The following is a 25,760-nucleotide window of genomic DNA, read 5'->3' as shown; positions in this document are numbered from 1 at the left end:
GTTTGAAATAAGCAAATACATATGTAAAAATAACTTTGAATGTATTTTGCTCCCTATTCTTGAAAGTTTTAAGACTAATATTTGTTTGGTAGTTACTGTAAAAGGTAACATATTCAACCCTGGTAGTTAGCAACCCTGGCTAATTAGTACTACAAGAAAACTATGTATTCTTAGACACTATTTATCAAATGTAAAAAGTCTATGACATTGTGAAGATTTGTTTACTTATCCGAGTACACTGAATTCAGCAGGCTATTGGACATTTTCCTTTCCACTAAACCGTACAAATTTTTTATTATTTGAACAAAATACTTTCCAGTTGTTAAGGAATAATAAAAATTTTGGAACCAATATTTCTAGAATATACACTTACAGTATTTGGAGATCTTGAATTTGAACAAACATCGCTGACTAGAGATCCAAACTATTGTTCGTAGTATTTATGAAGATATGTTATATAAACTAAAATAGGTAACCAATATTAATATGAGAGATCGACAGACATTATATCGCAGTACATCTTAACAAAATTAATCTTTTTTCTGTTCAACTTATAGGAGGTATCCAAAATACAGTTTCCGCTTATATAATAATATATACAAAATATATTCTTAAGTTCCAGAATAGGGTGTGGCAAAATAGAGAAATATCCAACTTCATAGGGTTTACTTGGAATTCCTACTACAGAACTACTACAGAAAGACACACTGGTAAGTCAGATTGAAAAGTAATTCAGAAATTTTTAAGAAATTTTTACATTAAGAAAGAAACTAGGAAAATAAAAATAAAAAGGGCACAAATGCAGAATGATCTGTGTTATTGGCACAATTCTTACATTAATTTATTGGCTCCTAAAGAATAATGTTTACTACAATTCATCTCTTACCTGAGCTAACTGAACTAGTTCATCGCACTCCTCTTCTTCTGCAAAGCCTTCCGCCAAAAACCTTTGTTTGCCATTCAGTTCCTTCTCTCCCATCACAACTTTGATATTGTGTTTTGAAGTTCTCTGAAGCTGCTCTACGGCTCGTTTTTTATTTACCTTTTTATTTTTTTCCTCCTCGTCTGACTTCGCTGACGTTTCGTTGTTTGTCACGGAAGAAATTGTGGAATTAACACTTTTCGTATCAACACTTTGTTCATCAGGTACATTATCTAATACTGGCTTTTCACTAGAATCTTTGTCTTCTGTAACACCGTATTTCGGCCACTCAAACTTGACAACTGGTGGGGGATAAAGATTTACGTGCTCCATAGCAGATCGAACAGAATTCGCCATTGAGTCTTCTGAGCTCGAAGAATAAACTGAAGTTTGGTCCTGAAAGTATTATATAGATGATTCAAAAATATTTGTTCGTGCTCGTCTTGATTTCAGTGAAAAGAACAGAAAAAAATCAGGTTGTATTAAAAGAAACAAGTTTCTGACACTTACACGTTATAGCTTCCATTTGTCTCTTGGCTGGAACAGACTACAAATTGTTAGCTGAAGTTGTTACGTTGCATTTTCGTACTATAGCTTATGACATAGTTCTAAATGATTTGTAATTTTCAGGACAAGCTTTCACTGATATTCTTTTAAGAATAATTAATTTAGTCTTTACTAAACAGAAAAAAAACAATAAAATCCGTCTCTACAAAATTAAAAAGCCCTTTTACAATACCAGCTCGCACCAACTTGGGAAATCATATACTTTTATATTCATATATATATATATATATATATATATATATATATATATATATATATATATATATATATATATATATAATGTATAAACATGTATCCATTACGAGAATGAATATTAAAATACTAAGTATGAACAAATTTGTACACTGTGAGAACCCGTTTAGTTTATTTATTTATTTACTATTTAACTTTTAAAGAGCCTATCCAGTTTGTCATAAGCACCAAACTGTGTCACGTCATCAGGTCAAAAGTTACGTTGCGTGCTAAATTGAGTGTGGAGATTCAAAAATCTAGATGTGAGATATTTCAAGCACGTAATCTCCGCGTAGGGTGCCCTGAGTAATTCGAAGAAGATGCACATACTTCATCATTATTATTGATTTTACTCAAACAACTTGACTTTTGACAATGTTCTATCCACATTTACCTCACGTGCTATACATCGTTTTTAAGCTCTTCGTTATGTCTTTGTAATAAGCTTTCAATTAGCCGTCTCCTTATTACAGCTTTTGAGAAGTGTGGACGACTTCATATTTTTTTTTTCACTGATTTTCCATTGACTTTAATTTTCGTTTCGTGATTTTTCTTTATTTTTTTTCTTTTCTTTTCTTTTCTTTTTTCTTTCTTTTTTTTTTTTTTGACTATGTTCCATCCATTTTAGGATAATTTATTTTTTGAATGTACAATTTACATAATCTGTTCTATATTTAAGCAGATTTTCAGCCATCTCCCTCTAGGTTTTTGAGGTAAGTGGAGGAATCATTTGTTTTCATTGACATTAACGTTAATGTTTCGTACTTTTTTACTATGTTCCATACACTTCAGGACAATTTGCTTTTGGAATATAGAATCTACATCGTCTGTTGTATATTTAAATTGAATTTCATCCATCTCCCTCTTTTGGTTTTTGAGATAAGAGGAGGAATTGTATGTTTTTCTTTGATTTTCCATTGACATTAATGCTAATGTTTCGTGCTTTTTTAACTATGTTCCATCCATTTGAAGACAATTTGCCTTTCGAATATAGACTCTACATAGTCTCTTCTACATTTAAGCTGAGCTTCAGCCATCTTCCCCAAAGCCTGTTCACAGCATTACAACCGAATAGGCCCTTTATTGATGTGAAAACTATATTTGTTGCAGTTAGTGTTATCATACGCAAGAATGAAAATGTGGAGTTATCAGTTAATCTGATGTACGATATTTTGTCACTAAATTTTAGAACTGGGTCGAGTATAGTTGTAACTGACCAATAGAGTATTAGAGTGAATGAATTGAGTAAGAACAAATTAAAAAGGAACCCTGTTAATTCAAGTGTCGAAATCCGTAATCTCTGCCAAGATTTTATTTACTAGGATCACGCAGTGAGACTTGGAAAATTGTACTGTTAGTGTCCTCACGATAACGCTTGAATGAAGCGATTTTTTTTAAGTATGTGTGTGTGTGTGTTTTGCAATAAACAGCTAGAGCAACTATTTCGACCGAGTTCGTTAATGAAGTGAATCTTATGGGTGACGATGGCTTTAAGGTGGCTATCCATATCCAATGTTCTACTATTTAAACAAAGCTGGATATTTGTAGGATACTAGAAGTTATACATCGCACCGTTAGATGACAGCAAACATCCTCCAGTGGTTGAAACCTACTGGATAAAATTGTAATTTATACGCGTGATTCTCTTTACTGTCTTTAGCAGACTAACTTGAACACATTTAGATACAGCTTGGGAAACCATTTTACAGTGGAATCATTAACAATTGAAAATAGCAACGATGGGAAAGGAATGGAGAGGAAGCGTGTGTATATACAGAGTGTTTCTAAACAATACCGACAACGTTTGGGAGGTGATTCCACCAAAATAAGACAAAAAAACATATAGACCAACCTATGTGCACAAAAACTTCCTTTCGGAGTTATAGGCTGCCGAAAACATGAAAAAATGAACTTTAAAGGTCCATAGCTTCAAAACTATGGGACCTACGGTAGTCAGGTCAAGACTACTTATGAACAAATATGTGTGCTATCCAAAAATTAATGTTTCAGAATCCTAAGGTACTCACGCAACAATATTTATAGAGGGAGTTTGGCTATGGGCATATAGTATGAAATACTCACCAACTACCTCTATAAAAAATGTTGCGGAAGTACCGCAGGATTCTGAAACTTGGATATTTGGATAGGGTGCATACTAGTTGCTAAGTGAAGTTTTGACCCGCCTACGGTAAGTTCGATAATATTGGAGGTATGGACCTTTAAAGATCATTTCTTTTTCATGTTTCCGGCGCCCTATAACTCCGAAATGAACTTCGAAAAATACATACTACTCTGGCCTGTAGTTTTTGTCTTATCTTGGTGCCAGGAATCACCTCCCAAATGTTGTCTGTGTTGTTTTGAAACATCCTGTATTTTAAAGTACCATCCTTGTGTAGGCCTTATGAAAGTGAACTATGAGAAATACTCAGAATGACCAGCCATGGATTTAAATTCATCTCGAATGCAAAGCAAGAACGCTATCAACTTGCCTGCGTTCGTTCGATCTTCGATTAAAATCTCCTGAGGTTATTAAGTTGTGTTTTAGCTGTGCTCATTCGTTAATAGATCACCCAATTGAAGCAAATGTCAACGAAAAGAATATCAAATTTCCAAACTCTTGAAACTACTATAATTTCTATTCGAAATATATATATTTCAGTAATGCAGAAAGCAACATCTAATTTTTACTGTGGAAGAAATTACATTGAACTTAATTTACGACTAGGCGTAGAATCAAAGCTGAGAGTCAGCTTCCGTGATGATGCATAGTCTCCTCTACTCCTGAGTGGGAATGTATGGCTGATCTGGTGAAGAACTGGATAGCATGACGGTTATCGCACCGGAACGGTAAGATGGAGGCCTGAGTTTGATTTGAGGCCCAATCGCACTTTTTCACTCTTTGCAAGTCAATTCCATTTAAAATGCAGCATAAACTCTGACAGTCTATTTGAAACCTCTTTAAGATTTCTTCACTTAGTCTGTTCTGTTTTTCTGGAATGAAAGCTTACCCATCTACATCTGATGATAGAAGAAACAAACTTGGATGTTGAGATCTAATGAGATGGTAGCATTTTACACATCAGTTTCAAAATCAGTGGCAGCTCTTTCTGGCTCTGGACACAGCTGAATTTGGTCACATCGTTCTGAAGTAGTCGCCAACATTTCCTCCTATGTCTTTCGTGATTTATCAAAAAGAAAAGTTGTACATATTTGTACATACATGACAACAATAACTCATAAAGGTGCTCGGATAATATGTATCAGTCTATACATTTTAGGACATATTAAGAAGGTTTAACCTTCAGAAATTGTCATTTCTCAGATTAAAGTAACAGGAGTTGACATTTTAATGACACAGAAATATTCTCAAAAGTAAAAGGAAAATATTTTAATGAGGACAAGGTATTTATAGAAGTAATATCAGTTTTAAAATAGCTGGAATTTTACTTCATAAGCTTTATTAATGAAATTGGTGGCAAAATGATCAATGCAAAGTGTTCGGATTCCCAGTTAATCAGTACAAAGGTATCATTTAGCTGCTCTTGCGTTTATGCTTCTGATCAAACCTATATCACTATTATAAGCACAACTCGAGTCACTGACAGTACAACGCTGTTTACATGACATATGTAGAACCTAACTAACGTCCCTACTATAATAGTTTTAAATTAATATCATTGCTGGAATATATTACTTCATTTCCAGTATGTTGAAAACCAACTAAAGAAGTGACATAAAGTGGCATGTTGTCTTGTTATTCTATACAAGTTCTTATTGTAATACAATATTGTTTTTCAGTAGATACTATTCAATCTGTACCTCTGATATTTACAAACTAAATATCTTATTTATATTTTATGCTGATCCTGCATGTTGTTATGTATAGAGTGAGCGGGATTAACTCCCTATTGAAAACTGTTTATAATGTTTTTAATATTTATCCACTTTTCATGAAATTAAAAAAAAAAAAAAAAAAATGTTCCTTACAATGATAGAATTGTTATGCATTGCCAAAATTCCCCATAAGCATTACCATTATTCACCAGTTTTCGTAAATGGTTGGGAATGTTTGCGACAGACTTTCGCAGATACTTCAGTCATACGCTTGCAAGAACTTGACGAATTCGTTCCTCCAATTCATCAAGAGTTTTTGGTTTTGTGCGAAAAACTTCCTCTTTCGCCCACACCCAGAGGAAGTTGTTGCAGGGTGTTAGGTCAGGACTGCTTGCTGGACATTTAAAGGGATCACAACGTTCCAAACAGCGTTCTGGAAAATGGGTGTCGAGCCACGCATGAACAAGACGTGCGAAATGATGAAGGGCTCCACCTTGCAGAAAGATTAGGTCGTTGTAATTGAAAATGAAATGACATCTTTCAGTTTAATGTTCTACGATTATGTCCTTCAGGCTAAGGGAGACGATGATTAAGGTAAGTGAATGGTGATGGAAGAATTGGTGGAATGAGAAAGTGGGAGGAAACGGGAGTACTCCGAGAAAGCCTACGAATCCCACGCACCGTAGGTAAGCTCTCTACCACTGAGCCACCGTGCATCGGTGTAATTGTCCCACGTCGACACAATACCGTGAACATAATCTTCAAACGTAGCATGATACCGTTCTTCATTCATTCTTTCTCGAATGACTTTTGGACCCACAACTTTTAAGGATGTCACGCAGCACCACACTGTGACCTTTGAGCCATGGTGGCTTTTTTCAATAACCTCCCTCGTATCTTCTTCTGCCCAATAATAACAACTATGCCAGTTAACAAACCCCCAACATGAAACATGGCTTCATCTAACCACAGGATATTACTGAAGAGATCGGACCAGTCTTCATACCAAGCAAGCATCATCTTCCCATACTCCAACCGACGATCACAGTCTTCTGGCGATAATTCCTGGCACTAATGTAATTTCTATGGACAAAATTGATCTCTTCCTTCAGAACAGTTCGGATTGTGTTTCGGGTTAAACCTCTTTCGCGAGATCCCTGCTTTAGTGATTTGTAAGAACTTCAAGCGAACATTTCCTAAACCACTTGCACATTTTTCTCCGTCCTGGATGTTGAAGAGCGACCGCGTATATTTATATATGTATTTGTATTTGACTATTGAGATATATAACTGTCTCCAATCAAATGGGTCGATGACTCGATACAGTTCATTAAGCTAACTAACATATCCAAGAAACAAAAGTCACAATCAACATGTACTTGTAACGTCGTCAAATGTCGAGGTTTCTTCACTGCAACTCCAAAATTACGTAAGGTAACATTGAAGTAATTATTATAAACGATAGGGAATTTCCCAAAGTAGAAGAACACTGCATCTCATTAATTCCGTTTAACTGTGGGAGATACGTCGTGCATTGTATTTTTTTAAAAAAATATGTTTCATTATTTAGTTATCAGTCAGTGTTATTCCAGACTTCACAGTGTCGTACTGTCAAGATATATAGTTACACCTCGCCTAAAATGTCACTTTTAAATGCAATTATCGTTGCTACTTTTTTTCCTACTCAGCATGAAAAAGTGGGCAGCAATGAATAAAATCAAGCGGCATTAGATTCAATAATTAACAATTATGAAGGTGTTGATAGCATTTCTGGTTACCTAATAGAAAAAATTCTCAAGAAAAGTGATTGCATCACTTGAAGCTACTTCTGAAGAATTTCCAGATTCACAATCGCGATAAGCAAACAATAATACAATCACTATCTCATGACTAAACTCAAGTACCTCGATACATTGGATTTTTACAATACGCATTTGCCAAAACCAAAATCAATTCACATCTTTCTCAAAATCAGTTCCCATTGTTTGAAAGTCTGAGAAAGTGTAACTTTTAAATTTAGTTGCCAATAATTGGCTCGTGTCAAATGTTCGTGGTGTCAGAAACTCTTCTAACTTATTTTGTTCTTGAAAATGGATAATTAAGGATTGCATATTTGAGATAATTTTGTCCCTTAAATAAGATCGTTTGCTACTTTCTTTATTTGATTCACCGATTTATTAAGTTCACCATAATTCTAACAAATAAAGAAAATTTAATGAAATTTAGTGCCCATGATGTGCTTGGTTTAGAGAAACATCGGTAGAGTTTTATTTTATTTTATTTTATTTATTCTTCTAGTTGTTGCATATTAATTACGATTTTTCTTTGTGAAAGTGTTGTTGAACTTTATCGAATGATCTAGTAATCATTCACCTCCCCCCCCCCAACTGTCCTACTCCGTTTAATTTTTGGTAAGATGCAAATAAAATCGATTTTATATATGCGTAACGTTTCTTATGCACTTTTAATTTACGTATTAGTTTTGGAATATAAAGAAAAAGTGACCAAAGGACCAACGGATCGAAGTTCAAGTAAAACACATTGAAATAGTCTAGAGATAAAAGTGAGTTTAGCCTGAAGTACAGACCATAATAGCCAAGGAAAGAATATTTAGAATTATATAAGGAATAATACATTTAATATAAGAAATAATGAATTTCTCAAATTCATCTGTAGCTAGGGTGTGCAAAAGAATACTACGTTAATTGTTACCCGATTTCGAGAGCCAAGTACTAACATGTACTAGAGAATACTCAAAAATAGGCAAATTTGCAACAAAGCATGCACATGTTTTCTAATTACATAACGCGCTTCTAGATGTTAGAATGAGGTTTCTAGCACCAGTCTGCTAAGTCGCGTCAGTCTGTGGAGGGTGGTTCGCCCTTGGTGTTGCTTTGCGTATTTCTACTTGTATTGTTGTTTCATTATTGTATTATATCATCAGAAGCAACAAATAATGTACGTATTTTTTTTTGGAGGGGAGGGGGAGGTGGAGGAGAAGCTACAGCTGAAACTTGTGTTTCAGCATTTTCTAAGAATGGTGGTTTGTAACAAGTCAAGTTTACCACTGGTTTTCCGCATCCGAAAATAGGGATATGTCAACTGAAAACCAACAACTATCTGGCCACCCTCCGACTAGCAGAAGTGAAGAGAACGTCTAAAATGTTCAATAGCTTTGTTGCAATTTCATGTATTTTTGGGAACTTCATCGTATGTACGTATCGAATAGTGAATAATAGCACGGATGGGACGAATGCATTCATCCAATACATGATGGAGTACGAATTCCACTTTAAATTAAGCTGCTGGATGGCATTTTCAAATTTTCTAGCGGAAAAATATTTGCGTTGGAACCTTAAAGATGGGCTGAAACGTATTAGTTATATATCAATCAAATGAAAAATATTCCTTATAAATACGATATAGGAAATTCGTAATATGAAAAGGGAACAAACGAAGCATTGACCAGATGTGTATAATCGAACCTAGAAATCTATAGGATCTTCGGAATCACCATGTCCAAAATTGCGAAATGCACACACAATTCGAGCATCAGCTCGAAGTATACAATTGAAGTGCACAATAGATAGTATACATTTCGTCAAATTAATTTTAGATTCACACTTCGTTCCACACCTCACTGTGGTAAAATACGTAGCAAAAGAAAGCAAAACTTTCCGTGCTGAAAAAGAAAGAAAAAAATAATCCACAAATATTCTCAGATGAAGAAATTTTCGGTTATGCAAAGGTGTATCAAAAAATAAAGCAAATTTGACTCTAAAAGCAGGAATTTTTATGTAGCTTTCTTTTTTCTTTCTATTCTTTTTTGTGTATTGCTGATATCGTGAGGAAGTCTGACGGCAATTACAGCCTTCTACATCAACCCGTCTGTTAACTAGAGCTATTTAAAAATGACGCATCGACTTGAACATTACTGAAGGAGAAGGTGAGCGGTGTTATTTGTTTTTTATGGGCTAAGAAACAGAAACCATTTGACATTTATGCGCACAATAAGTGCGCATAAAAAATCAATAACAATAATTAAAATGAAAAGGTTTCATATAATGATTACCTAACTTCGTTTGGGCATTCTATGTTTCTACACGTTATCATAATGTTAATTTGAATATTATTTTCGCCTTTCTCGCGATCTTTTCCTCTTTAGATATTGTGTTGAGTCTTCACGTATCTTTCACGCGGTAGCATGCTTTTAGTTGTTTTATTTTTTCTAACGATTTTTCTTACTAATTCTTGTAAACAATTCTTTTTGGATTTATTACCTAACATACTGGAGATCTTATTTCATAGTGTATTGTGAAATACAAAATAAAATTCAAAATAATATATTGTTGGTTACCTTCAAAACCGCATGCAACAGAAAGTAGAAATTTGTTAGGAAAATTATTGAAGTGCGTGTTTCTCTACAATAATATATATATTTGTAGAATGCTTACTGACCATAAAATATAACATTTTTAAAACAAATTTTACAATATTGGTAACAAACTACAAACTGACATTAGTTACATTCTTACAAATCTTCTTTACAAATGAATCCGACTAGTACTGGCAGTTATAATAATAAAGTACAACGATACCTCAGCACATGCATTACTAATTATACATTATATAAAGGAACTACATATCAACAAAGATCATCAGCACCATTTTGTTCACATTTCAAAGTAACATTTACCTAATATGTAATATTACATTTGGGAGGTCTTTATAACGCTTTTCTAACGTTTACATTTATTTCAAGGTTAACTTGTTTAACTCAAGAATTCGAAATATTCCATACTTACTGTGGATAGAAAATCAATACTGCAGCTAGAATTCATTTTTTAGAACCTTCATTTGTTTCACACCTTCTTTACACTATATTATATATATATAACGAATATCTATTATGGGTCAAACTATTCAACAAATGCTGCTACAATTAACTTCATGATCTTTTCTAAATTAAAAATAAAATAAAGTAATAATGTTCGTTCAGCTTACTTTTCAAATATAAAGTGTTCTCTAAAGAACCAATATGGACAATACAGGGCTATTCAAAAAAGAAAGAACAGATTTCAAACATTTATTTCTTCCAAACTACAAAAGATAGAAACATGATTCGAACGTTACTTGATTAAGAAAAGTTTACAATTTAAACAGCCCGGATAGAAGTTCCAATCATGGCCGCATTGGCGCTGTTGTTTGTTGTTGTTTGTCTGTAGTGAAATGGCGGCGTCACCACAGAAGAAGTCGTTTTGTGTGCTACAATTGGCAAAACTTGAGTCCATTGTTGCAGTTCAGCAAGCATTTCACCGTCAATTTAATAAACAACCGCCGCATCACAAGCAAATTTACGAGTGGCATCGAAAATTCGTTGCATCTGCAAAGGGAAAAGCACGGGACGTCCACGCACATCGAACGAGAATGTCGAGCGTATTCGTACACTTTTCGAAAGGAGCCCAAAGAAATCCACATCACGAGCAAGCAAAGAACTTAACATTCCTCTCTAAAGCATCGTCTGCACATGAAGCCATACAAACTGTGAATTCGATAACTAGAGACCAGCTGATTCGTGTGCGGCAAGAAATGAGCCACCGTTTTGACATTTGTCGTGTAACACACGGTGCTCATATTAAATGCACACCATAATTACTAACAATAAATTGTAAACTTTTCTTAATCAAGTAACGTTCGAATCATGTTTCTATCTTTTGTAGTTTAGCAGGAATAAATGTTTGAAATCTGTTCTTTCTTTTTGAATAATCCTGTATTATACATGTACTATTAAACAATACAGGATCCGTACATTATTCTTCCAACTCAATTAGTCATTCTTGTAATATTCCTTAAGTTATTCAATACGTTTGAATTCATCAAATTTTACAATCACCTACACAATATATTTCAGTAAAATATGTATTAATAAGATTTAATGCAAGCAAAGTTATATATTTCCCACAAACGTATAAATAAGCGTAAAATTAACAATAAAATACCATAAAATAAGTTTCAAAATGTCACATTGAAATAGGAAATTAATTACACTTAACAGTTAAACTTACAGAACTCTCGTCTTCAAAATAGAAGTCTACATGTAAAGTAAACCTGTAGAAAAAACGTACTTACAAAATAAACACAAATCTGCCTGTTTGAAGATGAGACGTAAAATCTTAAGCTCATCTTAGCAATATTTCAGTATCTATACTTCAGAATTCTACCACTTTACTTGTGTCTTACTTTGGTTGCATGAACTGTTAGGGATTATGATTATATAAACTTCATCTCACATAAAAATAAAATTATGGAATGAACTCTTTTAATCTGTATTCCATACAGTGGAAATTACTCTCAAAAATTAATGTATAAACATTGCAATCCGCATTACAGCAAATCTACATCGAATCTTGCACTTATATTCTCAGATCTATGATTATTAAAACACTATCTCTTATGAACAGTTATGTAAATTCTATAACAATTAAGTTCAAGCCATAATCATATTAATTTCTATGTAGCACAGATAAAGAAATAAAAGAAATATATATATATGGCATATATACATAGAATTATATATATTATATATATATAATTCTATATACATATGCCATGATTGGAGCAGTACTGCTGATCAGTAACATATGCAAAATGTTTTTCTATATGTATATGATTAATAATAAGTTTGTCTTTGCTGTAGAAATATTTCAGTCTTACGGAACTACTGTAAACGTATGAACGACAAAATATGAGTAGAGACTTTCTGCGCGTCACGAATTTTACAAATACTTGCCTGCGCGGTTCCCACAAACCCAAAATCATGCGTGATTTCCATATTCGGTACTATGTATTAGTGTAAACAACTTTACTCACTTACGAAAAGGAACAAATCCCCAGCGAGATACAAGTTAAATAACAGACTTTGATCTGACCTCTGTTCTGAAAACTACAAGCGCGAACAGTGTGTTTCTAGAAATCCAAGAGACAAAGATCCCACACGTCGGGAAATAAAAAATATATATCTATCTACTACCCGGTTTTCTTTATGCTCCTCCTATTTTTCAAAGAACTAACGATTTTATGTATTTAGTACCTTTTTAAATTCACCATTAAGTATGAAAATAACCTTTTTCCTTTTGCGGCTTTATTATTGTACACTAATAACTATTTGCTCCACTTGACACACTGAGTTTGATATGCCTGGCTTAGGGTGAACTTTAAAGCCGTAATTAATGTTCATATGCTCGTAGTAATCAAATTATAGTACATTCTTGTTTTACTATATTGTGTTTAATTGGTGCATGATGTAAACATAACGTCAAAATCAATTATTCTGCAATGAACATGATTTGCTAATATCGTTATTTCAACTTAAGAATGTAATTACTTTTTAAAAGAAATGCTGTAAGATAGACAAAATTATCTTAAAAACTACATTGTATCACTAATCGTATTTACATTTACCTTAGAGCACCATCTATGTCTGACTTAAGTTGGATACTAAAGGTGAATGTGAAAATATACGAAAAACAAATTTCTTTGAAATATGTCATTAAGCTTTGTTATCTGCAGACGAATACGTTTCATCTCTTTCTTACAGCTCACTTACAGCACTATTTTCAACCACAATACAAAATATGAATTTGGAATTTAATAACATACAGCTTTTGCCACAAGCCATTAGTGGAATTTCATATGCAACATAGATCTCAATGTTTGAAGAGTTGACGTCGATCCTGGAAGGGTTATTTAAATAATGATGCTGGTAGAAGTTCTTGTAAAGCCCATTGTGCCTTAAATTCTATACTGTTACGGATCTTCAATAACAACAACTAATCCAGAAACATTGACAATTAAGAAAAAGGTAGCCTTTTGTTCAAGATCTAGAGATGCATATTCTCAATGTCACAAACAATTTGATTATTGTAGATAATATGATTAAACATGTTACCCATCCAATATATAAACTACAAATATTTACGATGGCAAATTAATTATACGAAATGAAGATACAATATTATACTGTATATATAAATTTTGTCCACGCATGATTTTGTCCACGTGTATATACGCATGATTTTGTCCACGTACAAATTTACTTAGTAGTGAAAATACCAACACAAGTTAGAGTATTGGATTCTATGGTAATCTATGTCAATAGTTTCCTTGTATGATTATTGATGTTGTGTTCATGAATTCTTAGCTTGATATCTACCAAGATACGATTGAAAGTCCCTACAATCAACAATCTTTTTTCATTATTATTTCTTTATAGTCAATATTACATAAAATACTCCTTCTGGCTTTGCCACGAATTAGATAAAAATGGATAGAAATTTATATAAAACTGAAGTAATTCCCACAGTTTACACGGAAGTTGAACATAATTTGATTTTTTTTTTTTTAAATATGAAAATGTGCTTACAGCGTCTTTCAATATAAAAAACATTTGTTAACATACTTTAAATTTTCTAACATTATTACATGAAATTTTTAGTAAGCACCGTATGTTTTCTATTTCAAATACGAGTGAAGATTGGAAAGTTCGTGGCCTGACTAGGAAGCAAGCAATTATTTTATGTTTGTACACACAAGCTGCGTAGCTGTATCCGTTGGTAGTTATTGTGTAAAATTTCATTTCTCTATTGTTTCAGGTGAACAGTTTATCAGGTTCTAAGTCAGCAAAAGTGACGGAAATTTGTGACATGGAGAAAATTGAACATCGAGCTGTCATTAAGTACCTGCATAAAAAAAAAAGGCTTAACATCACAGGAAATTCATATAGACACGGTAGAGACACTAGGAGACTCTGCACCCTCATATTCCATGGTGAAAACGTAGGTAACTGAATTTAAGCGTGGCAGAAACAGCATTGAAGATGATCCCTGCAGTGGCAGGTCTTCAACGTCGACCACTACAGAAAATGTCAATAAAATTTGTGACGTGATTTTGAATGACCACAGAACCAAAATCTGAGAGATAGCTGAGACTGTGGGTATTTCTTATGAGCAAACACAAAACATTATCGTAAAAGAATTAGGGTTTTCTAAGATATCCGCAAGATGGAGACCCAAGTTGCTTTCAGTTGAACACAAACGCGATCGACTCACCCTTTCCTATGATCGTTTGGAACTGTTTGAAGGTGATCCGAAGAAGTTTATTGGCAGTTTTGTAACTATGGACGAGACATACTTATAAACACTGGAATCAAAACAACAATCAAAGCAATGGAAACAACCTGGATCTCCTGTCCCAAAGAAAGCCAAACAAGCTTTGTCGGCAAACAAGGTTGTGGCATTGATTTTTTTTTTTTTTTTTTTTTTGAGATGCTAGGAGCATTATCCTGATTGATTTCTTGGGAAAGAGAAACACTGTCAATCCCGAGTACCACTGCACCCTTCTGCGACGTTTGCCTGAGGAAATCAGAATTAAAAGGCCAGGAATGCTGCGAAGAAAGTGTTGTTTCACCTGGAAAATGCGCGCGTTCACACATTCCTTGTATCCATGGCAGAAATTCATTCCTGTGGGTTCGAACTGTTGCCGCACCCACCCTATTCGCCTGATCAGGCCCCTTTGGACTTTTACTTGTTTAGAAACCTGAAAAAGTTTTTGAGGGCTAAGTAATTTTGTTTTTCGGATGCAGAAGTAAAAATACTGCACTAGCGTGTTTTGCAGAGCTTGATGAATCATTTTTTAGAAGTGGTATAGAAGCATTACCGGCGTAAATGTATCTCCGTCGAGGGGAATTACATGCAAAATAAAACAACTTATCGAAATATTTTCTAATTTTTAGGTCAGGCCACAAACTTTCCAATCCACTCTATTTTGTCGAACGAACGAATGACTCATCCTTACACGAACGTCATTAGATAAATCTATTCTTGATAAAAGTTCTTTCTCACTTTCTCCCCAAAGTGTCTACCTTTTCTATTATTATGCAGTTTAGAGATAAAAGATTTTATTAGGTAGTTCGTAATGCGGTACATGTCAAAGAAGTAATTATTCATAGCAAACAAAGAAGTAATCATCAAACAGAAAGGGTCAAGTGACTAACTAGTTTGTCTCTTCTTAATTTAAAAAAAATAACTAAATAACATTTGAATCTCATAAACAACCTATTTTTTTGTTTTCAGTTGGCAATTTGACTCTTCTCGTTACTTTTAACTTAATATTTTGGCTAAGTGTAACTCACACTGTCACATTGCCTTTTTTAAAATGTACTCTGTAATACTTAATCTAAAGTATGGCACCAATATGACACTTTTGATATACACTTTCAAGCTCTCCAAGGAATATAATAAAATGGTCATATATAGGTATCTTCTATGCAATCAATTGTGCTGCCTCTTCCCAGATGAGGAGACTTACATTTTCCTGACTATGGTGAGTCTTAATAGTCAGGAAGATTCATCCTGGAATGAAATGTAACGTAAAAAGGCATCAGCCAATTCAAAGCTAACTGAAGCAAATGTTCAACTGCTCATTTTTCCAATTTTCTTTTCTTTTGAAAATAAGACACAAAACTTACAATTTTTTGTTGTTGTATTGCCAAAGCAATTCTTCCTGACTATTACAGTGTTCGTGCATTATAGAACAAGTTACTATTAGCATGCATGAATTATGAGTTTATACGTTTGAATCTTAATCTTCGCTATCATGCAATTATATCTCATGCAGATAGTTCACATGATAAATATAATTATTGTTATTTTATTTTAATTATCGTTCATTCTCTTTAATTGGATCACACACAAAGAAATATCTGTGCTATGTCCTTTAAAAACAAACGTTTACTTCATTTAAATTGACAAATGAACATTGCCATGCAGTGAAGAGTAACACTTTTCACAATATACAATCATGCAGAAATAAAAAGCATTTTAAAATTTATTATTATTATTATTTTAAATTTTAGTCTAAAAATTATTTTAAATCCATCCAGAAAAGTACTATTATTAATAATAATTGCAGAACTTTAACACTTCATGTTTTCTGTTATCAACATATCGTATTGATATTCTCTCTGTTCACCTGCTTTTCTTCTAATATTTATTTCTACATGTGAAGGTAACAAGGTGACTTTAGTGCATTTTTATCTTTTATACTTACTGCTCTAATATCATATGCTCTAGTATCAAATATGACCATATTCCTTAACAAGCTTTTGCATAAATTCATCTCTGACATACAATGTTACCTTCATTTAAACTGTAACAAACACCAATAAACCTGCTCTTTTATATAAGTTCGATATTAAAGAACTGTGGCATTTTCGCTGATCCTTCTATCAGGATTATTCAGGACTACAGGTAACAATTGAGGGCTACTCACGATAGGATGAAAATAAGCTACTTGGAAGCTTCAGAGTGGAAATATTCTACGAATTTTTCTACATCCATGAAGGTACCGATAATGTTTATTCCACTTTCTGCCCATAATAGTCATGTAAGAATTTGATTTTAATTTATCTGTATAAATTAAAATCACAAATTTCACATACCAATCTTTCTGGGAATTTTTTTTTTATTTTTTTTTAAATGACTTGTGCTTTATAAATATCGCGTTTACTATCTTTAAAATAGACCTGATACTGGAGCACCACTATATTTGTCAACCCCGATATTTACATTTACTCAAGGAGTACATTTATTTTCGATGTAACGAAATCATACTTACGTAAGAATATCGGGATTGCAAGAAACTTGATCAAATACTAACAATGTGGTTGTTAAATAAACTTTTGTTATCAGTTAAGATTTTCTCCGTACTTCTTGAGATTCTAATGCTGTACTAAAATTCTGTTTAGTGAGCACGTTTTGTAATTTGCTTCAAACATTTAAATAAAACATGCTTACATATTGAGCGGCTCTGGGAAACATAATGGTATGTTTTATTTTCTAACTTTCGAGTAAACTGCAAAAGCAGATTAATGATTCCTAAGCAATACAATACAATGACACATGCTAAACAAGCTTTCCTTGTCATCTGCAGGTACATTTCCGAAGTTAAACTACCTACATACTCTTCTGTGGTTTGATCACAACTTATTTTACCTAATAACTCAATTTCACCGGAAGTGGCGCTTACCATTGTGTTCGACCGAGCAGCTCACATGTCTAAAAATTGGATTTTTTTTTAATAGTCTTCATATTATGTTATATCTTAGCCTGATATAGCCATTTATCCAAGGCGTTCAAGTTGTAACTTTTTTTTTTTTATTTTAGTGCTTTTTTTTTATTCATTGTTATTTGAACGTAATGTTATGACTGCGAAAGAAATTCTTCCAAATGCGGACATTTGTATTACTTGAATTACTGAATTTGCGTGTGTGTGCTGGATGCTTACTGTCTTTTTTTGGTACAGCTAGATTTTATAGCTGGGTAGGAGCGCGCTTACTTAGTAAGTTTTCTTTTGAGTTAGGATCACGTTTCGGTCAATATAATTGAGATTTCAGCAAACCAGAATGGTGATAGTTCTCGTTTCCGCACAAATAACATTGCAATAGAACCTGCAAAATCGCGCCACTTTCTATGAGACTAATCCTCATTGCCAATTTTTGTAGTTACCTTGTGTTCACATGCTATGGGGCTGATTCCTACGTACCATTGTACACTAATGTTCTCTGCAAATAATAATTGAAAACAAGAGTGGTGAACGTTCTCGTTTGCGCACAGATGATATTCCAAAAAGGTTCAAATCGTGTTACTTTCCATGAGACCAACAATGTCGTTTTTTTTTTTAATTTTATTTATTTATTTTTTTAAGGTGTCTTATGTTTATGCTAGGAAGCTGATTCCAACACACATAATATACAATAGTGTCCTATGCAATTAATATTGTCCTCTCGTAGAAAATAGCGTGGTTTGCATTCTTTACAGTGTCACTTGTGAGCAAACAAGAAAGGTCACTATTGTTGTTTGCAACTATTATTTGCAGAGGACACCATTATACGTTAGAATTAGCCTCCTGTTATGAATATAACGTACCTAAAAAAATCAGCAATGAGTGACGGCTTCCCATATTCCCCATTATAAAATTGTAATATTTTTGCACTCTACGTCGTGGTTTGTGTGTTTAGCCTAGACGTTTAAGCGTTCTTAAGTTTCTAAGGTAAGAAATGAAAATGATGAACAAAAACACGTAAACAATTAAACAGGATCGTGCGCTTAATACACGATAATAGAAAGCGTACACACTCATTCTTAGGCTGTTACTTTATTCATTTGGAATTTCTTGTTATGTCTTTATTACTTTGTATTATCTATTAAGTTCGCACATTTGGGTATTTACAAAATTCTAGCAAGGAACACTAATCAATAATCACGAAACTAAACTAAATTCCCAGGCCAGAAAGCGAGCAGACAACAGCTTTTTCCTGAGAAAATATTGTCCCGGAACATTATTTACATGAGTGAAAAAGAGTCAATCATTGTAGACTTGTAGTTTCACAATTCCCGGAGATGTCTTACGGTTATTGACAGACGAAAATTAATTACTTTAACGTTTATATTTTAACGTCCCACAAACGAGATAGTAATAACTTAGTTAATAATGTGAGAACGCAGGGAATGTGATGCAACTGTCTAATAGGGACGTAGCCAGATACCTACCCATGTCTCAGCCTGTTGCTACAAGGACAAAAAATATTATCAATGTATAATAAAATAAAATGGCTACAAAACACAACGTATGTGAATATTGAATGGCTTTCCAGCAATATAGACGATTGAAGACCTGGTTCAGGGTACAGTCTGTTCGGGACTCTTGCTATGAAAATAACACGTAAACAAAACATACCCTGACTGGTTTAAAAAAAAAAAAAAAAAGTTTTATGGCACATGAAGATAAATCCTTCAATAAGTATTAAAATATGGAGAGAAAACTTAAATTCTCTCTGTCGAGTAATTCGTGTACTTGCCATGTATGTAAGAAAACATGGACCATCAACATCCATATAAAGGAAATCAAAACATTACGTTTATACATATATTCTCAGCGTATTTATTGGTTATTTTTCATAAACGAAAATAAGTATCATAAATACAAATGATTTAGGGGTTGTATGCAATGCATGCACTAATACACGTAAATAAAACACTTGATTGTTTATAATGCTATTTTGATTTTGTCTATTTCGCACTTCACGCTTTATAAATTTACAACATTATAGTAACCACGCGAAAAAGTAGAGGGTATTAACTTCATCTAACAATAGTTCCAAAGTGAACGGTAATTTCATATATGAATGTTAGTAGCAGCTCCTATTATAAATATTAACTGCTTCACGCAACTATCATGATGTGAACTTTATTGTTCGTAGTGCTTAATACAGGGTTGCCAACTGGCCGGTTTTTCACCGGCCTGGCCGGAAATATTGCTGTTATATTGATTAAAGCCGCTGACCGGTACAAATATCTTACTAGCCCCTTTATGACTTTTTTTTTTTTTTTGAAATTTGTATCTAGTTCGAAGTATAGATTTAAAAAGTAACTTTCATTCTGTAAATCCAAAAACTATCACCATCACCATCTATCAACGATTAATATATTTTGTTCATCTATTTTAAATAATTTTAATGAGATGACAGGGACTGTATCAGGGAAAATTGGAAATTTACTTCTAAGGAGGTTTATACATTTAGGCCTATTGGGAGTGAAAAAGGGACTTCTTAAAGTAATTTTCTGTAGTTGAAGTATAAGTTTACAGAATAAATTTCATTTTCCAAATCCAAAATTGTCTCGCAAAGATGAATAAACTTTTCTTCATCTATTTCGATAATTTTAAAGAAGTGTCAGTTACTGGTAAATACAATAAAATGATCAATGGCGATTTCAGTTTCTCATTTATAGCAAAATGTATCTATTAAACTTATTGGTGAATGTACTAAGGATACGCAGAATACAGGTGTTAATGCACTTTTGTTCACGATAATACATTTCCTTCTCATGGGTGGGTCCGAACAGAGATACTTTACACTTACACCTATATCATAGGAAATTTTGAATGGGTGCCTTTTTTAAAATTTCTTTTAGAGTTGGCAACCCTACCCAAAAGTAGGTATACAGTACCGTACTGATCAGCTCATTGCATTTTATATCATTTCTTATTGTTGTCGATCGGGTAGACTTAGTTTCTTTATTATTTGTTCTTAATGTATTTTTACTTACATCTTAAGCTCGCAAGAGCTGAAGCAAATAAACCCATAAGCTAGAATGGTATACTTGATCAATGCAGGGATGTATACCTACTTTTGGGCTACCCTGTATCTGATTTTACTAACTACATCGCACTAAGTAAAATATCTGTAGAATTAATATCCAAATTCTTTAATTGAATTTCATAGGGATTTTCGTGGTATAAAACGAATATTGGATGCCAACTGAATTGTTCCACTGATATGCGCTATTGTAATATGGAAGAAACTTTGCATCTCCGAGAGCAAATAAGCTATCTTGAGTACATGCAAGCACTGTACTAAGAATTGAAAATGTTCTCAGCGTTGGTTTGGTTCGTCTCCTAAGAAAGGGAGTATCACAGATTGATCTAAGGATGCATAGAATTCGTGAAACATCACTATGTTAATATCGGATAGTTGCACTAGTTTAAATTAAACAGTCCTAGCAACATCAAATTTTAGTCTCTTCCTGAGATAACTTGGAACAGCGTATTCACATGCTTCGAAATAAAGGTTTCCAATCAACAATATTGTAAAATTATATGAAATAATTGTAGTCTTATACGTTTATATACGAAAGAAAAGAGCCCACAAAGAAAACATATTTGACAAGTTTGAAGAAGTGGTAGGACGATTTTCACGCATGTATTTCACACTATGAAAAGGTTATTGTGTTCTTATCACTTTTAACTGGTGCCTGTATGTCTGCTATACACCTGCAACGCATCTAAGCAAAATATATTTATTTTAAGTTTCTGAAGTTTTAGTCTTTCTGCAACGAAGAAAAATTATGATGAAAAATAAATGTTAGCTAAAGTATCTTGTACAGTTGCAGACAAAAGGGTGATTTTCAGCGTTACGCATGGGACATTTGTACAAATGAATTAAATTGCATTCTAAAGTATCAAAATCGACTTGCTTCGCTAGGCAGCTCGCTTAGTGTTATTACCATGTCTTTGGGCAACTTGTCTGAGCGCTGATTGGTTGGCATTCAAACCACATAATGTCGTACAACTGTTGAGCTACTCGATCCTCTGTGCTACCTACCAAACGTTGAGTCGTTTGAACGCTGCCATTGTCAGGTGAAATGCGAGAAAGTGAATTGAAGGGAAACAGTTGGTTTTTGGTTATTTGGTATGATTGTTACTTCACAGTGAAGATTTGCTTTAGTGTGAGTATTTTTAAATAATTAATATTGATTCACAGACAAGTAACTCTGCTCAAAGTAATATTATCAGTGATGAACTGAATCGATCAACAAAAACAATGATGGCGCTGAAAGAGCTAGAAAATTTAGACTTAACGTAAGGACAAAGTGAGACTGAAAAATAGAGAGAGAATGTAGCTTTAGAGGTAAGTTGAAAGACTACCTCTTTTCCTCTCACGTTCTTTTTGCGAAACTCATTTCGCATTGTTTCGTTGTTCGCCATTTAGAAGAGGAAAACATTCTAAAATGTGAAGAAGAAGAATCTAATTCAAGTCAGATTGGTTCAAAAAAAAAAAAAAAAAAAAAAAACCGAAAAGAGTGTCAGTGTACAGAATGATATATTCATCAAGTGAAGAGAGTGACATTAATTCAGAATACAACTTTGAGGACGATTTCCATAATGATATTCCAACCCTCCAACCCTCCAGCTCAGAGTGGACAATATTAGAGCAGGTGTATTTCTCCTAGTGAAACTTGATTGTGGTTCTTCTAGAAATAGGATTAAATATCAGTATGTATGTGTGTCTAAAAGTGATGTAGAAGAAGACGGGGACATTAGAGTAACAATTCTGAAATGCACGAATAACAGTTGTACAAAGTCTTGTTTTGATGAAAAGAACAGAGCTTTTGTCTCATTTAATCTAGTTTTAAATATGCTTCCAGCACCTATTTGCTGATAATGGGTGAAAGAATGTACTATAAATTTCCAGAACCAATAGACGTTTTTGGAAGAACTAAAGAGTTTTGAAGCGAATCCATTTTTCCCCTACAAGACTGTCAAACCAACTTAGATACCTACCTTTCTAATGAAAAGAAAAAAGTGTGATTTCTCATAATAGTTTGTTTGTAAGCTTCGTGGTAAATGTTTCTATATAACTTAACGTAGACATTTTTCGTAGTTATGTTTAGTTACGTTCGGTTTAGCTTCTCTCAGCAAATTTCATGTTTATTTGAGTTAATATAAAAGTTTATTCTTCATTCTTTTAACTTCATTAAAGACATATTGAAATCTTAATAACTTGATTTTATTCACTTTCTTGTATAAATTTGTAATGTCCTATGCGTAACGTTACGCACGGGGCAACATTTCTATAGCTCACGAAATAAATAAGGATGATAGTAAAAAAATTAATAACCAAAACAGGCTAATAATAATTCTACTTTGGGGCAAAATTCTCAATGCTTTATCTTCTACAATTACAAAGAAAACACGAAAATTGCATGTTTTCCGTTACTCACGGGATAACAAAACATGACATGAGAAAAGTACGATTTTCTTCTACCAGAGTCAAATATTAATTAAAACAAAATTGTCAATTTTTTGCCAAAGGTTCCCTTCATATTTTTTGCTATTGTTCATATAATTACAGATTCAGAATGTAGTTTGAATATTATTTAAAAATTAGGATATGTGAAAAGCATTGAGCATGGTGTAGAACAGACCAAGTTTATGTGGTCAAAACCTAACAAATATATTTTACAAAAAGATTTTAAATGTCCCACTAAATAGTTACACTATTTCTTAATAGAAAAACATAAACATCAAAGTTTCAAATTAATTTTGAAAATTTACTGACAATGGACCACCTGCCAGAGAATCGTCCAAAAGTATTTGAAAGCCAAAATTTGGTTACAGTGAATAGAAAGAGAAACGGAAGAAATATGAGAAACCCCCTCGCTGTTTATTTACAGCAAAATCCATATCGCGAACCCATGGTTTGAACGCAGGAACTATGGAACCAGAAGTAAACGCTCTATTGACTACATAACCAAATTTGTGTTTAAGTTAGTATCTGCATGTACAATACTTCAAACCCTCAATCTGAAATATAATCGATCGCTTGAACCAGTATTCTTTATTCAATGTAGGCTAACATGTGATAATGAACTGTCAGTAAGAAGGAATCTGTTTGCTTTCATAGTTCCAAAACCTAAGGGAGAAAGAGAGAGACTGAAAATTTATTTAAACTTATGTACTATAAATATTGTTCGCAAATTGCTGCATCATTTTTAATGTTAGAATAATTTTAAAATACGAATAAATAATATATATATATATATATATATATATATATATATATATATATATATATACAGATAGTGATCAGAAAAATGGAAACACCTGTAGTTGGCAACACGTCAGATGTATGGGTTGGCAGTGGTGTCGTGGCGCAAGCAGCGCCGGATTGCTGGTGATGGTGTGTTAGGTCGGTCTCCATACTACGTCAGACGCAGTGCAACAGCAGTGTCCAGTGGCTGCAGCAGACGGAGGTAGTGTAAAATGGGAGACCTCTTAGATTTTCAAAGAGGGCAAATTGTTGGTGTGCGGTTATGTGGAGTGAGTGTGACGGCAGTGGCTACTGTGTTAGGTGTGTCGCGTGGGACAGTGTCGAAGGTGATGACGACCTACACAACACACGGGAAAACCACATCGGGGAAGCGGAACAGTGGGTGGAAGAAAATCATGAGTGACAGGTCACGCCGGGTATTAAAGCGCATTGTCACGCAGAACCGTCGTGCCACTGCGGAGCAAGTGACGGAGGAACTCAATCAGCACCTCCCCCACCCTGTTTCGACAATCACAGTCCGCCGCGAATTACATGACATGAACTTACGGGGTCGTGTTGCACGGGCCAAACCTCTCATAAGGGGCCATAACGCTTTCGTACGCCGCAAATGGTGCCGCGACCATGCAACTTGGACCATTGAGGACTGGAAACGTGTGATATGGTCGGATGAGTCATCCTTCGCCCTATTCCCAACCACGGGCCGTGTTTATGTGTGGAGAACGCCCAAAGAAGCTTATGATCTGCAGTGTCTCCGCCCAACTGTGAAACATGGCGGCGGCTTGGTGATGCTGTGGGCCGCCATATCATGGTTTTCATTGACTCCTGTGGTCACACTTAGCGGATGAATCACTGCCAACGATTATGTCGCAATTTTAGGAGACCACTTGCATCCTATGGTATGGATGTTGTTCCCGGACAATGACGCCATCTTCCAGGATGATAATGCACCCATTCACACAGCTGGCGTTGTTGCAGCGTGGTTTGAGGAACATCGGGATGAAGTTCAACACCTCCCTGGCCCGCCCAATCCCCAGATCTCAACATAATTGAACATCTGTGGTCCGTCTTGGAAACACGACTCCGGCGACGATTTCCACCTCCATCATCTATCACAGAACTGGCCGATGCCCTGCACGAGGAATGGTGTAAAATTCCACTTGCTACCATTCACGACCTCTAAGCCTCCATCCCACGTCGCATCAAGGCTGTTCTGAAGGCGAAAGGTGGCCCGACACCATATTAATCTGGTAAGTTGCAATTTCGTTCAGGTGTTTCCATTTTTCTGATCACCATCTGTATATATATATTTGAAATTGTGAGACGAATCATTATGATTAAATCATTGCAAATGTATAATTACTGATGGAAAATGATAAAATATGCACCTACAAATGTATACTAATAAACATGCATCGTTATACGCACAAAGTAGAAAGTACACTTCGGTACCTAAGAGACGCATCCCACATTTAAAGTTCACGAGTCCGATTAAATTAGTTCGGCTATCCACTGAGTATTGGCCCAATGCACACATGCTGATGTGCAGTTTTACCAGCTATTTTCGTTAACTCAGTAGCACTTCCGAAATAAACCTCTTTTCGAATTGAACCCCAAAATAAGAGTACTTGAACCCCAAAACCGCTTCATTTGTGTGGTAATCTGTCCTCAGTACTGGACAGAAAACTCCGATCAAATCGAAACTGTTGGAAACGGAAAAAAAAAAAAAAGTTGGAATTATGCGTACGTCGGATATTAATT

At 34.2% G+C, this 25,760-nt stretch overlaps 1 protein-coding gene across 1 annotated transcript in view; it reads right to left on the bottom strand.

Moving 5' to 3' along the window:
• LOC145688043 (prolyl 3-hydroxylase 2-like) overlaps positions 1-25,760 on the bottom strand; it is a 162,230-nt gene that overhangs the window by 37,101 nt on the left and 99,369 nt on the right. The window contains exon 7 of the mRNA XM_081761741.1: positions 887-1,318. Within this exon, the coding sequence (XP_081617867.1) occupies positions 887-1,318 (432 nt within the window). The remainder of the gene's footprint in view (positions 1-886; positions 1,319-25,760) is intronic.

Source organism: Thermobia domestica, chromosome 6 (assembly GCF_964235325.1).
Source record: "Thermobia domestica chromosome 6, izTheDome1.hap1.1, whole genome shotgun sequence".
Classification (NCBI taxonomy): Eukaryota; Metazoa; Arthropoda; class Insecta; order Zygentoma; family Lepismatidae; genus Thermobia; species Thermobia domestica.
Note: the sequence above shows the minus strand (reverse complement) of the source record. Positions and strands in the feature narration are given on the sequence as shown.